Source organism: Boleophthalmus pectinirostris, unplaced genomic scaffold, assembly GCF_026225935.1.
Source record: "Boleophthalmus pectinirostris isolate CB_2022bp ecotype Guang Dong unplaced genomic scaffold, ASM2622593v1 HiC_scaffold_16, whole genome shotgun sequence".
In the NCBI taxonomy this organism is placed as follows: Eukaryota; Metazoa; Chordata; class Actinopteri; order Gobiiformes; family Gobiidae; genus Boleophthalmus; species Boleophthalmus pectinirostris.
Window position 1 is genome coordinate 6,882,884 of NW_026571095.1, and position 16,232 is coordinate 6,899,115.

Genomic DNA, 16,232 nt, shown 5'->3' on the forward strand with positions numbered 1-16,232 from the left:
TGTAATGAGCCTGATAACAGCAGAAATACCTTGAATGAGTCTGACGATGATTTATGGACTTACACACTGCGCAGGGTTTCTACCACTGATGCAACAATTCTGGAAAGTGTTTTGCGATGGCTCAGGGGGAGCGGATGTACTGTACAAGTTTGAATGAACAAATAAAGCAAAATTGTTCAAAAACCTACAGGTACGAGTGCGTCTGTGCCCTGAAGCGTCACAGCTCCATCATGTTCCCTCTGATAGAAGCTCTCGGCGGGGGAAGGATGAGCTGGCAACTCCACTGCAATTTGCCTCTCCAAAGCTCCTCACCACCACAGAGCTCCCATTGAACCCAGAGATGTGACAAAGAGATCCATCTGAGCCTCTTCGCCAGCAGGAACTGTGCTCAGGGCGATCGATAAATGCTTACTATGTGTGACACTGTGCTGCGGATCAGCTCCATTCACAAGTCAGTGAGTTGTCAATGAAAAATGGTACAAAGCTAAGGAACAAAACAATGAATTGTAAATATACTGGATTTCCTTTCTTTATAAATTAATTTAATATGTGCATTTACTGGCAAATTTGAATTTGACTGGACAAAGATGTCAAGTATTTTTAAACATGCATCGTTATAGTGAGCGGGCTTGCATCTCCACAAACCTGACCTCGTCCTGCTTGTTTCCATGGAAATGTTGTTCTTTTGGCTATAATATTCCACAATACCTTTTTCACTGAAAGTGGTATATAGAAACATATTTGAAGCAGAGGTGAATACATTATGTCGTTCAGATGGGTGCATTTAACAGTGCTTTGACAGCGCCAGCGAACCTTTAATGAGACTTGAAGTGTTCATTTCAGACCTGCACCTAATTTGCAGTTAAAAGTACCGCCTATGATTAGTTCAGCGAGAAGTCTGAGGGCCAACAAATATTGGTCTTAGGGCTGCTTTTGGCCATAGTCCTGGCTGTCAGGAGGATGGTTCCATTGGCCTAAAAATACTAGCACTTCAGTTGTTTTGTGAGGTCAAAAAGTTTGACACAACAACAACTTTTTTTTTTTTTGACTGTCGCTCCATAGACAACAATTAAACATTAAAGGTCCAATATTACACAACATTGATTCTTGTAAGTTAAGTCATGTTATAAAGCTGTTACCTCTTCAAAAACATAACTGGATTTAATTTTCATTTTGAGTTTCATTTCATTTTCAAATGTTTGAGTAATTCTGCATTATTAATCTATCTGTATCACCAAAGCTCAAAATGCTCTGTTGCACCTTGTGATGTCATGTGGTGGTAGTTTTCTAGTTTTCAAATTAACAGCTACGTTTTCTCTTAGAGATGAGCAATTCCATAGATGAAATCATCCAAATGATTCAAGTGAAGGTGAATGGAGTTTAAAAGACAGTGGCACACTTCCTGTATTACCTCTTTGCAGCACAAGGTAGAACAGAGTGTTTTCAGTTTGAGAGAAGAACTATCTTAAATGTGCAGGTTTGTGAGTTAAACGACATTATAACTAGTGCAAAATGGGCCCTTTAACTGTGTTTTATTGAAATGAGTCTAACCTGTCATATGCTTTGACTTGACTTTGTTCGCTGGTTGGTATTCCAGTGGACAAAAAGTGGACTGCAGACTTATACCCAGACTTTTGTTCTGATTTTGGACTCTGAGCTCATCCCTGACCTGTCTGGGAGATTTGGTCAGTTGTCACTACCTCCAGAGCAGAGCACAGCACCAGATTAGGATTCAGTCCCAGAGTCTGAAATGCTGCAGCTCAGATCCACATTACACGACTGGATTAGAGGATTAAAAAGACAAAGACACTTTAAATCGCTTTACCTCACAGTCAGAAAGATGTCTGCAGATATTGTCCCTGTCATCAGAATATTTGTGTTTGACAGCTTCTTTTTGGAATTCGCTAAAACAAAAAAAATATCTCCTGTGGCTTCTGGAGGTAGATGACTTCAGTTGGTAATACAGTTAACTTATTTATCTGATATAAAGGAACAACACAAAATAGGTGAATTTTGCTAACCTCAACCAGTGTAGTTTGCATAACTAGAATGATCACTTATCACTTTTTTTTTTTTTTTTTAAGAATTCATAGTACATAATGGAAATATTCTTTTGTTAAAGGGCCCATATTTTTCTGATCTGTTATAATGTTGTTTCTTGTGTTAGGCGTGTTAGAGTTCTTCTCTCAAACTGAAAACACTTGGCACTTTGTGATATCATGTAGATGATGTAGACAGTAAAAGCCAACACACACTGGTTGCTCGACCCTGCGCTGTGATTGAGGCGCAGTGCCAGGTTTTGGTGCTCCACTATGTTTTTGAACTCCATACATCTTCACTATAGAATCATTTGGATAATTTCAGCTCTAGAATTGCCAATCTCTAAAAAAGGCAAAAGCAGTTGTTCACTTAAAAACTACCACTACATGACATCACAAGGTGGAACAGAGTATTCTGAGCTTTGGCATGATGAGCTAAACTGTTAGCTAATTCAAATGAAAGAGTTTGAGTTTGCATAAATCAATTTGCTGTCTAACTAGGTCCTGAAAATAATCTGGTTAGTTGTTGTCAGTGATCTTGAATATTTCAGTTTCACAATAGCCCATTTGTTTGCTAACGCAGCCAATGCATTTCTAATCAAGGCTGGAGTCATAACATGATAACAACAGCTCAGTGTTTATTGCACTTTATTTGGCTGCTAACTCCATCATTGCACTGCATTACATTCTATCTGATCCTGTCCTTCTGTTTATTGATACTTTGCAGTGGCATTGTGCCAGGGGTGTTCTACGTTCAGCAGCTACCATGGCTCACCTGTTGTAGTCCCAACTATGTCACTTCTTTATGGTCAAATTGTGCTTAAAAAAAAAAACTAAAACAAACAAACAAAAAAAAGTACACACAGTAAAACATATCTCCCTTGCTTTTGTTTAATTGCAACATCATGCTTAAACTACACATACATATTCTTACCATATACAGGCTTGCTTCTCCATAGATCTGACTGTTAAACTGTTTCCATTGTGATAACCAAATTTATTTCCTGACTGTGGAATCAGCAAAACAGTAATATCTGACAGAGCAGTGTTGGGAAGGTGAATTTTAAAATGTATTCCCCTACAGATTACAGATTACATACACCAAAATGTAGTTTGTAACACGTAATTCATTAAATTCACTTAAAGTGAGTAATGTAATCTGAATACTTTGGATTACTTGATTTGCTGTAGAGAAGCAAAGACTAAGATATCGTAACATAAGATGTTTTGTCTGCTAAAAGAAAATAAAAAGTCCAGACTTTGCTTAACCGTATTAAAAATATTATTGATAGAAGACGAGGAGACACAGTCCATGCAACATGGTTTAGTCCTGTTAAATCCTGTTTTAGACCTGGTTTTAATCCTGGTTTAGTCCTGGTTTAGACCTGATTTCGTCCTGGTTTAGACCTGGTTTAGACCTGGTTTAGACCTGGTTTAGTACTGGTTGAGACCTGGTTATAGTCCTCATTTAGTCCTAGTTTAGTCCCAGTTTAGACCTGGTTTTAGTCCTGGTTTAGTCCTGGTTTAGACCTGGTTTTAGTCCTGGTTTAGTCCTGGTTTTAGTCCTGGTTTAGTCCTGGTTTAGACCTGGTTTTAGTCCTGGTTTAGTCCTGGTTTAGACCTGGTTTAGTCCTGGTTTAGACCTGGTTTTAATCCTGGTTTAGTCTTGGTTTAGACCTAGTTTAGTCCTGCTTTAGACCTGGTTTACACCTGGTTTTAGTCCTGGTTTAATCTTGGTTTAGACCTGATTTAGTGTCTGGCAATGAGTGGAATTACTGAAAAAAAAAAGGGGGGGGAAAAAGGGATATAGCCCAAAATGTAAAAAGAGGAAAACACCTCTGTGTAATCCATTTATTTCAACAAAGTAACTGTAATCCAATTACCACTCACTGAAACAGTAACTGTAACTGAATACAGTTACTCATAATTAGTACTCTGATTACGTAACTCCGGTACATGTAATCTGTTACTCCCCAACACTGCTGACAGAGCAGTGTGTACATTTAGCATCAGACTCCCAAATGTCAAGTGGATGACATCAGCATAGGCCATTACTCCATATGCTTCGACTTCACCTTGAGAATCATAAGTATAAAACCCCACTGACTCCTGCCACACATAAAACACACACACACACACAAGCTTAAGACTCCGTCTCAAACACTGGAGTGTAGCCACTGACGCACACTCTGATCAGATCTGCCTTATTAAGTCCACTTCATAAGGGAGCCAGCCGCAGCGTCCTATTGTTGCCTCCTTAACTAATAAGTAGGGCAATCATAATTTCCACTCTGCTTTTCAGTGGTGTCCTGGGAGTTGACTCTTAGGCATCTCAAACACTGTCACACTTTCCTCGCATCAGTGGACCAGACTAGAATTTGATTTGGTGATTAATTATAGGTGGTGGTGTGTATTAAAGAAGTACAAATATAAAAGTACTGTGGTAAGGCAAAATAATTTAAAGTGCTTTACAGAATAATAAATACATTAAAACCACAATACAAACAAATCAAAACATAAATAATCATCAAAGAGAGAGACATTAAATGAGAGAGAAGAGTGCAGAATGAAAAACCTTTCAGTCAGACACAGTTAAACAGAACTGTTTTGAGCCTGGATTTAAATAGATTCAATCTAGAGGATCTTCAGACATATCTTCAGACTGTTCCAGGATTTAGCTGCATGAATCTGAAACACTCACTCCCTATGTTTAGTCCTGACTCTGGACACCAGCACAAGGCCAGGACTAAACCAGGACTAAACCAGGACTACAGTTGGAGTCAGGACCCGAGCTGCAGCGTTCTGAATGTACTGCAGCGTGTCACAGTTCATTTGAAGAGGCCAGTGAGAGGCCGTTACAGGAGTCTAACCTACTGGAGACAAAGGCATGGATAAGTGGTCGAGTACAGTATTTATGTATCTCTACTTATATAAATTGCATATATTGTATAAGAAGCTCTCGGAGTCAAAATAAGTCTGCTGTACTGTCTGCTATATTATAATGTATAAAGCATTTTACTATCAAAGAAACACCCATGTGTGTGGGTAGCATGCTAGTTGTTACTGGCAAAACTCTGTTGTGGTCTCTGAGAGAAAAGCACTTATGAACTGTCATGGTGAATAATTATGAATGCATAAGTTCAAAACATAGACTGTATAAAGAAGTGGCCTAAGTGAGAGTGAGATCACCCACAGCTTTTGGCTACAGTCAAATGAAGCTCATGATGCTAGCACTTACAGAGGCAAATTTGCATAAAAAAATACCAGAATAAAACACTAGGATCATATAGAGCAAGTGAATATGAACATTTTAAGAGCAAAAGGACAAGGCTCACAGCAGCAGGTACAAAGTTATGCTCCCATGAACACTTATAGTATAATATAAATATATATTATATTATATTATATATTATTACCTATATGGAACATGGTGGCTAGCGGGTTAGCTATGTTCATTAGTATATACAGTCTAAGGGTAAAAATGAGCCAGATTTGTTTTTCACATTTTAAGTAAATGTAGGTTTAGCACCTTTAAGTATCAGTATTTTATATTTCTTCCACACTCAGGCGTCTCACACAGACTTGTCGCATCAATGGTCTAGAGTAGAAATTGATTTGGTGATTTTTTTTTTTCTAACTTACATTCTTTGAGTTCTGCTTCAAATACCATAAAATTATGATGGAGTTTCCCATTCAGGCACCAAAATATTTTGATGTGTTTTGGGTTGGGACAAATATAAGGTACAAGTGAGGAATTTGATGAATGCATTTGGTTTGCAAAGTTGGCGGGCTCGACTTTGAAAAATACAGTTATTTTTAAACTCGACACTCACCGTTTGAGACAGTAAATACCTGTTGAAGTCAAAACACTGCTGACCTTTTTTCACATTAAACACCAAAATAAATATAATACAAAACACTGTGAGCGGCGCAGTGGAGGAAAGCACATGAAAACACTAATGCGTGCCCTTAGTGATTAGGTGCTAAACAATATAGAGCTTCTTCAATCTAGTTTCATTCCATTCATAAAAACTGTAAACAAGAGTTGTCACAGCACTGAAATTTTAAAAGCAATTTCAATACTTCATACTCAGCATCAATATTTTCTCACTTGAGTGGACCTAGTTTTCATACTTGTTTTATTGGGGTAATTCTTTTGATAAACATATTCATTAAGGCCCAAAAAAAGTGATTTTTTTTTAGAATGTTTTCATTGTGTCTTTATTGTGACTGCACTTGCATTACCTGGAGGAGGGATTCCTGCTGGTTTCCATGGAAATGTTGTTCCTCTGGTGATAATAGTACAGCATGAAGATTATCTATACGAAACAGAATGTTCCGCAGTACAGTTTGATCTTTTTCTATGGACTAAATGCAGGTGACCAGGGGAGGTGACAGGTGTTGCGGTGACATGCTGCCTCCAGAAAGTTACATGGTGTTGCTTTAAGATATTTTGGAGACAGGTTGAGTGTATAGTAAGGATACTGGAGGATACTGAGAAATCCTTCAAAAGCATTGTATTAACATTTCACATTTAAATGCTCACGGTGACTTTCCAGTGTCGCCTGATTTCACCCTGAAATTAATATTCCAAATGCAGCACAAAGGGCAGAAATAACATGTGGGCAGCTCCGTCTCGTGCAGCTCAGTGATGGACAGTTTGACAACAGCTCCAGTGTGGTTAAAGTGTAAGCTAATATGACCTTTAGCTTAGCACCACACAGCCGTCACTATTCTGGACCAATTTAGCTTGTATGGAGTTTATAAAAATGTCAGACCTGGACAGTTTAGACAGTGACTGAAGGAAACTGCTTCAGTGATCTGTGAGTTTCATACATTTTGTTGTTCAGGCTCTAGAATATCAAAATGAGAAGCCTAATACAACAAAATCTTCAGATCACATTATTAGAGTGTATGTACAAGGAAGAGAAAGACGATCTGATTGGATCGTAGTCTCCATGGAGGATCGTTTCATTTTCATACTGTGGAACATTTCAGACAAAGCAATAAGATCTCCATGGAGACCAAAAAGTGACATATGACATATAGGGTACGTGTAATAATAGATTTAAGAATCAATCAGTTTTGTTGTTGTTTATCTTTTTGTTTATTTGTTTTACTTTCACGAGTTTCATAATGATGAAAAATGATGACTGCTGCCATAGCGATAAATTTAAAGCAGAATATTATGTTTTGAATGGAAAAAAGTCCCTCAACTGTTACATAAAACAAGCAGCTGAAACTCATGAAAACAATTCTGTTTTTAAATACACAACAAGGACACTTCTATGACCATTGTTTCTTCATTACACAACTTCAGTTCAAATCATAAGCTGTGTACAAATGGACTGAGCGAGGTAGACATCCAGTCAAACAAAGTCAGTTGAGGTCAGCACTTATAGCAGTTAATTTGATTCCTTATTTCCATAATTGGAATTCCGAGCGCATGTATCATGGCAAACAGTCATTCCAGAGCGAGAGTGTAGATGGGAACGCTCCTTCACATTCGCCTGGTTTGGGAGGAGATGGGCGTTTACCAATGCTGCCAATCAAACCTTTTGCTAACGCTAGCAGCCAACCTCGGGGAAAGAAAGCCCCGGACTGGTCTGATGGTCTTAGTTGGTTTACAGAAAAAATAGAGAAATAAAAACAGCAGGATCATGTAGAGCAGGTTAATGAGCAGCAGTTACAGAGAGAGACTCTTTTACAATAGAAAGTGAACTGAAACCATAGAGCTGAATAGCACCCATGCTCACTTCTTATTTGGATCTGAACAGCTCCATCAACATCAACAGTCCATTTCTACTTTAAACAGCTCTCCTTTACATTCATTCAGTGATAGGTGGGTTTTATAGCTCAAACACACAGAAAAACAGACATTCTAACTGTGAGCAGGGTCGCCTCTCCACAGATCTGACCTGTAACTTGGCCTGGTTTGGCCTTCATGAAGATAGAAAAGTTTAATTCCATACTGTAAAACATTCCAGACAAAGCAAGAACAAGAACATCTTCATGGAGAAAAGCTTAAGAAAAGTTACACTGTGCACCTTTAAATGGACTTCTCCTTGTATAAAACACATTCTTGAATAGCCGAAGTTGCAAATTAGATTAGTAAAAAGCCATCCACACTAGGGATGGGCATGATTAATCAATAATTGATCATTAAGAATTTCATCGATTACGTTAATTTTAATCGACAAACCGAATACAGGTTGCTGTGCGTAGCGTGACCAAACAGGGGTCTGTACATGTGTCTCTCTGCATCAGAAGGAGCGAGCAAACACAAACAGTCGGTCAGTCTGCAGCGTACCGAAGCACAAATGTGTATTTAACCATGATATGTACAAGAAATTCCACGCTTTCTGTTGAGTTCGGGACAAGTGTGAGGCCATGTGCACAGTGTACAAAGCAGCACATATGTTTCTGTGTCCAGTGGGAAAAAGTTTTACCAGGTGAGAGTCGCTCAATGTCAATGACGAGTCCCCACCTCCCTCCCCCCGTACGGTGTCCTGGTTTTGACAAACGCAAATATGGTCACACTAACCTGTATTCCACTGAGTCGTGTCTTTTAATCCAACAGAAGTTGAACCACATCAGCGACACAAGAGCTGTAGTTTTATCTTCGCTGAGTTTATGCAAATTAGTGATGCGGTTTTAAGTTTAGTTTCTGTGAGAGTTGCGCAAACCTGAATTAAACACATTATAATGTCAAACGGATTGATGTGGCTCTAGAATGTTAAACGTTACGGTTTATATGTCGTAAAGTTGAATTTATTTATGCAGATTAGCAGTGCAGATAGTAATAATAATGATGATCATTTTAATATAAAAACGTTAATGATTAATCGATAATCGATCATTAATTCTTCCGACGATCGATTAAGAAAATTTCATCGAATGCCCATCCCTAATCCACACATTTTCAGTTGTGAATTAAGTTATAAAGTCTGTATAAATGTGTTTACATTTTACAGGACATTATCGTAAGTAGAACAGAAGGGTAAGAGGAGTTTGGAGCTCCTGCATCTCCCTAATTCACCAAGTCACATTATTGGACAGTCTTCTTATCCAGTAAATCAGAACACTGCTCGCAAATCTGATATCAGGAGCTTAGATGGGGCTGGAGTTACACACTATTTTTCTTGTCAATGGTTTTTGGGAGAGTTGGAAAAGAATCTATAATACGACCGCATCTGTCACTGCTGCCAGACGCGTTTTCTCATTACACAATACAGAGTTACAAACAGAAATGTTCAAATAGCAAAAATGTCAAGTCTGATCAAGAGTAGTTTCTGTTTTTGCTTGATAGAATATGTAGGAACTCACTGCATACTGAATCGATGAAAAGTTGGGTTTTGAGGTTTGACTTTGTGGATGAGATTGTGTGAAATGTGTTAAAAGTGTCATATCATAATCATGAGATGTCAAAAATGTTAAGTGTAGTACATGTGTTTAATTAACAGCAATCTTCATATTTCTGTCAAAATTTTCATTTATGTTTCCATGGCTATATTACACTATTTTGTGACTATAAGTTGCACTTTTTTCATGGTTTGGGTGGTTCCTGCAACTTATACTCAGGTGAGACTTCTATGTTAAAATATATCATTTTGCATGTTTGTTATTTTCACACTGAAGTGGCGAGAAAGAGCCGCTGTCCTGCTGCAGGTAGTGTAATATGCAACTGAAAACGGGAATCGAGGAGCAGAAAGAAAGTTTGGAGTGAGTGGGAAACTTGTGAGGGACTAGAGAAAAGCGGAGGAAACTCGAACTGCAATGAAGAAAACAAAAAAAAGCTTCATCGCAGGCTGAAAGCTAGATTTAGCTCAAGTTGGCGGAGATGCTCAGAAGTGACACCGAGGATGAAGAATTGAATGGATTTAGTGATATGGTGTGAGATGGAGAGATTGTTAAACTTGTTCTGTTCTGTTGTTTATGCTATAGTTATCTGAAGAACTGTTCATATGTGACGTTAACAGAGTGTTGTGCTATAGCGAGTTTCAGCTGACGTCATTGAATGGCCCAGGAGTTTCCACCAAGTCATTGTGGATATCGCCCAAGTGAATATTTGTCCAGGTAATTGGCAATTCTGACCAGAAATTTGGTTTGGTCTTCCTTTTGTCGGGGTTGAAAAGGGTGATTTGGGTCCATCGATGCTTATGACCAATTTCTGGTCAAATGGTCTTGGGTCCTCTGCCGTTAGAGTGGATAAATAACCGGGATCAATACCCTTTACGTGCTTACTCGCTCTGTCTGTCATGTTGAATTAGTGTTTCTTGCCGCCGACCAAAGTAATTCCCAGCATGCAACGCACGCTTTTGTCAACAATGAAACTCGCCTATTGTTATTACTAGAACTTGACTTTACACAGGAAATGTCTGCTCTTGGTCTCTGATTTTACAAAATAAATTTACCTCAAAAAATGCACCTTATAGTCCAGTGTGACTTATATATGTTTTTTCTTCTTCATTATGCATTTTTTGTCTGATGTGACTTATACTCCAGAGAGACTTATAGTCCGGAAAATAAACTAATTGTATTATCTTGTTCAATGAATGATATCACAGTTGTAAAACCTACTTAAGTTGTGCACGTAGTCCTTTTTAACTTCATATTAACTTTATATATTTTAATACATACAAAAAATATTCTAAATAATTACTTTAATGTTGGGGAGCATGAAAATTGTAGCATGGATAGGACCAGGTCTGCAGAGGAGCCCAGGATCAGTTGCTGTTTTAAATATCACAATGCTCTCTCTTTTGTCAATTTTAAATAAACTAATAACCTGAAAACATAAAAAAGTAAAATAGCAAGATACTCTACTTCATACATACATACATGCTTATATTTAAAGAAGAAATTTAAAAAGTAAATGTGTAAATATAAGCACAAATGCAATGATCTATTTTGTGAAGACAGATTCCTGTGAGCTTGTTTTGTTGCTTTGAGGCCTGCTCTGTACAGTAAAGAGTCTATCTTTAGACCGTTGACATGCATTTAACTTTATTGGTCTTCGCGGCTTTGCTAACATGCTAATCTTGTCCACAACATTTCACTTGAACAGACTTTGAAGTGAAGGCACAGGCGCTGCAACCATTTCCTGCCTTGCATTTGGAGTTATTTTGAGTTTTATTCTCTTCTGAAAATAACAAAGTCCAAAATATATGATGACATGTAGACTCTGGGAGCGTTCACACTGGCACTGGGGGTTTGGTCCTGATTTCTCTGCTGGATTCTGTTGTATGGACTTTGTTTGGTTCTTTTTAGTCCTAGTTTAGTTTCACTTCAAGGGTATTATGCAAACCTGACTTTTTAGATCTTTCTACTGTGTCACGGGTTCGTCCGAAATAAATGTAAAAAAAAGATGGCTCAGTCGAAAAACTTCACTTAAGTGGGTTTTTATTCACACCACAGCTCCAAGTGCAGAGGGGAATATTTACAGTGAAAAAAATGAGGTGGTAGAATCCAACAAAAAAGAAGTATTTACAACAATATTTACAATAATCACACATACAGTAGCCAGCACCCACGTAGTCAGGCCAAAAACAGCCTCCCAAATGACTGGAGCTCCCTCATTTGTACTCCTTAGCCCCTCCCCAATTAACCATAAGCAAATTGTATTGATGAACACAAATCAACTTGGAAATAAACATAACAAAAATAACTTAAAGAACCCTTCATAAGGTTAACATAAATTCCATTAAATAACTTAAAAACCAGAATAATACCCCAAATAGGTCGAGTCCACGATCACATGTCCCCCCTTTAGCGCGCCACTATGCGCTATTTAAAGCACAACCAGGAAGTGCCTCGGTAAACAGAGAACGGCGCAGAGGCTGCTGTTGGTGAGTGTCCGTGGGCGTCGGCGTCAAGTGTGCACCCTCGAACGCACTAGTGTTGTGCGCGCTCTTGGGCCAGATGCAGACGCGCCTGTCGGCAATGACGGGACAGCACGGGCGCTCCGTCACATACTGTGTTATAATGTTGTTCTCTCGTCAAAAACACGCCTGAAGTGATTTTATATGTCATGAATGTTTGAGTCATCTTGTGATCTAAATACTGTATGTTATGTGTTAAAAATATTGCACAAAATTGCCTCTTGTAAACTTTAAGTCATGTTGTAATGTTCTTACCTCCTCAAAAACAAACCTGTGATTTGTTTCACTCACACACGTTTGAGTAACACTTTATTATCAGTCTGTCTACATCTCCAAATCTCAAAATACTAATAAATAATAGTAGTTTTGTGAGTGAATAGCTCCTTTTACCTTTAGTTCAGTACAGATTGGCAATTCTATGTCTGAAATTGATGGCAAATACAATAACCTGACAGTTTCACTGCTCACTAACTGTCTTCCTCAGATAAAAATAAAAAATAAAATTGACATGTTAACATTACCGTACATAAGGGGTCTAACAGAAAAAGTGCAGAGGGCAATGAGAAAACACAATATGAACACATCAATAAAACCGTAGAGAAAACTCAGGCAGTTATTGGTCCATCTAAAAGAGAAAACAGAACCGGAGCATAAATGTAACGTCATGTATGAAATGGCCTGCATGTCCTGAAATAAAACATACACTGGGGAAACAGGGAGGGCGTTCAGTCCATGAAAAAAGGAACATAAGACAGAAAGAGAGAGAACAAACGGTGAAGGTGAAACACGAGCAAAAAAACACAAAGCAGAACAGGAACAAGTTAAATCAGCCGTTTATGACACTGTAAAAGAGAAAAGCACATTATGGACTGGGACGAGCAAAGATCACTGGGACAAAGGAAAACAAACACCACTGCTGGATTAAAGAGGCAATCGAAATACGTAAACGTGCGCACGGGACTATAAACCGGGACAAAGGGCTTTTTCACTCGCATACTCCTGGGATACTGTCCTGAGGAAGTAGGACTGCAGGTGGCGCTGTCGTCCTGCCTCCACTGGTAGGAAGACAGAGACAAAACCAGTTTAAATCAGCTGAGCGACGTCACAGCAACATCACGAGACTCTGAGGAAGAGCGCAGGGAGCAGAACAAACTGTCAGGAGGAAAACAAACTCTTGGTCTGAAAAAAGAATCGAAGAACATAAATTATCGGAAGACCAAATGAACCTCATCGGACTACGGCAAATGATTCTAGTGTAGGTGTAAGGAGCACTTCCTGTAGTACCACATGACATCACAAGGTGGAGCAATATTTGCCTCAGCCTAAACATATGTGGACATGTGTGAATGAAACAAAACGCAACTCCAGGTCTGTTTGTGATGAGGAAACAACATTAGAACAGATCAGAGAATAGTGTAATATGGGTCCTTTAATTGAACACGTGTTTTTCAGTGCAATAAAAACAATTACATTAAAAACAACATACTTTTATTCTTTTAGTGTGTTGTTTTAGTGAAAAGTTACGTACTGGGACTTAAATGTGTGTCTGTGTAGTAGCTACAAATTGACAGCACAAAGGTAGTCGTTCATTTGCAGTTAAGAGACGGGCTCTGAATCGCCTTTGGTCCAAACACATGCTGGTGTAGTGGGGCGCGTGCCTGCAATGTCCATGTGTTCTGGACTGGTTGACAAACATTAAAAGCCCCTGGTATTGATTGGTGGTGGGAGACGAATGAGTGTATTATCAGATTAGTCAGGAGGGATCATTTGGGCACTCGCTTTAATCAGAATTAACACTTGAAATTAAACAGCTTTTTAATTAACTTTGCTATCAGTAAGTCTGATTTCACTATGATTACTTCTTCTCTTCAACTCTGAAACAGTCAATAGTTTAACATATCTATTCTCTGATCTGTTCTAATGTTTCCTCATCACAGACAGACCTGGAGTTGTGTTTTGTTTGTAGACAGACTAATAATGCAGGATTAACTCAAACATGTGTGAATGAAACAAAACACAACTCCAGGTCTGTTTTGTGGACACAGTAACAGCATGGTTTGAATCTCACAAGGGTCCATTTTGCATAATAAAGTTGATATTTGATCCCTGATGAGAAGGTTACCAGTTTATAATAGATTCAATAGCAGTATTTTAGTTTTGTAAGTCTTACTGTATTTGCTGTCAGGAATTGAAAAGAACCTTTGAACACAATCAGAAAATGTTTTATAGTATTTGTTTTAAAAATAAGTTTCTTCATTTGATTTGATTTGATAACACACAGATCTAAACTTCAAGGCATGTGAATCCTCTTTCAGTTTGGAATCCAATATGATTATAGTGTGTTTTTGTTGTTGGTTTTTTGCTACTTTCAACTGTGTAGAAGGTGATTTGTAACCAAACACTTCATCACATGGTAATATTTATTCACTCCACAATCACACTCAGTCATCGTGATAAGTTACTGCTGACAAACAGAAACTGAATACTGTTCTTGTGTCCTTGGGCAAGACACTGAACCCATCTTGATTTTGGTGTGTGTGTATAGGGTGAGTGGTTCCTTGCTGTAAAGCGCTTGAAGGTGAAAAAGCGCTGTATAAAAATGTGACGATTTACCATCATTCAACCACAAATTCCTACACATAAATGAATGTTTTAGTGTCTTGCTCAAGAAAACAACAACAGTCTGCATGATAATCACAGTTAGTGTTGAACCCCAAACCATGTAAACGACTGCTCTGCCACTACCTCACCTCCACATCTGAACCCACAAATCTCATTATTTTCCATCACAGGACCTACCAGAATAATTAAAATCTCTAATTTGAGAATGTGGGGCGTCCGGGGGTTGGAGAAAAAAAAAAAAAAACACATAAAAAAACCTCACCCACGTCTGGCCTATTATGTGTTTTGATTACGCTGAGCTATTTCTGGTATTTTGTTTAGGTTCATGCAGACGATGTGCTCACCAAGGAAGAACAGATTGGCCTCCTCTACCAAGCCAAACGCAAATGTGAAGGAAACATCAAATCCAGAAGCTCCAACAAAGGTGAGTCAATCTACAGCAACTGGTATGGAAGCTATAGGCAATGCAACCCAGCACATCACATCAAATGCACTGTAGACACGACAGGCACTACAGACCAGGGGTGGGCACACTTTTTGACTTGTGGGCCACAAAGGGTTCTAAAATTAGACAGAAGGGCCGGACCAGGAGCAGATGGGTGGAGTTTTTTGGTAATCCACCGCATAAGAGAAAAAAATAACATGGGATAATGTAATATAGAAAATAATGTGTAGAAAACAGGGGGGCACCAATCGCAAAAACTGTCATTGTGTCCTTAGGCAAGACACTTCACCCACATTGCCTAGTATGAAAGTGGCGTGTGCGTGAGTGATGGTGGTGGTCGGAGGGGCCGATGGCGCAGATGGGCAGCCTCGCTTCCGTCAGTCTACCCCAGGGCAGCTGTGGCTACAGTAGTAGTTTACCACCACTGAGTGTTGAGTGGATGAATAATGAACTGTAAAGTGCTTTGAGGATCTTGAAAGGTGCTGTATAAATGCAATGATTAATTAAAACATATCCCATGTTATTGTTAAATCATTACAAAGCATTACAACAAAATATCTGTCTTTCAAATCCCACAGTATTTACTATTTATTGAAATTACTGAAGATGATCATTATTATTATTATTCAAGTTTGGCGGGCCAGATTAAAAAGATAGGAGGGCCGCATATAGCCCCCGGGCCCGTTTGCCCACCCCTGCTATAGACACTATAGACACTACAGACAGACAGACAGACAGACAGATAGACAGATAGTTAAATAGATTTCCAATATCCAGTATCCGAAATTCATGTATAGAAACCCCACAAATGTCCAGTCCAATCATTTAGAACTGGTATTTTGCAGCTGCTGTCGTCAACATTCTCCTGGGGTGTGATGCTGTGTTAGTGTTAGTGTAATTAGTTACTGTTACAAATTACTTCCCCCCTTACCATGCTGGAAAAGTAATTAATTACTCAGTAAAGTAATTATCCAGTTATTTTCATGTTATGCTGTATTGCTCAAAAAATGGAGTTTGTCTTTAATGCAGTGGCTTCGTCTCCATCATGGCTGGAGCTCAGACTCACTGCACCGGGGCTCGGGGTGGACAGCAGAGAGGTGTGTTACCTGTGACGATGTGAGGAGCTTCATAAGATTCGAGTGACTTGGGGCAGACATGGACAGAGCAGTTACACTTAACATACACGTTCTTGCCCTTTATTTCAGTGAGGGAGAAATAGTCGGTTCCAGTTTGAAAATGCTGCCG

The 16,232-nt window shown here is 38.8% G+C and overlaps 1 protein-coding gene across 1 annotated transcript in view; it reads left to right on the top strand.

Moving 5' to 3' along the window:
* Positions 1-16,232, top strand: part of pth1r (parathyroid hormone 1 receptor) — a 249,073-nt gene that overhangs the window by 94,844 nt on the left and 137,997 nt on the right. The window contains exon 2 of the mRNA XM_020923024.2: positions 14,864-14,966. Coding sequence (XP_020778683.1) covers positions 14,864-14,966 — 103 coding nt within the window. The remainder of the gene's footprint in view (positions 1-14,863; positions 14,967-16,232) is intronic.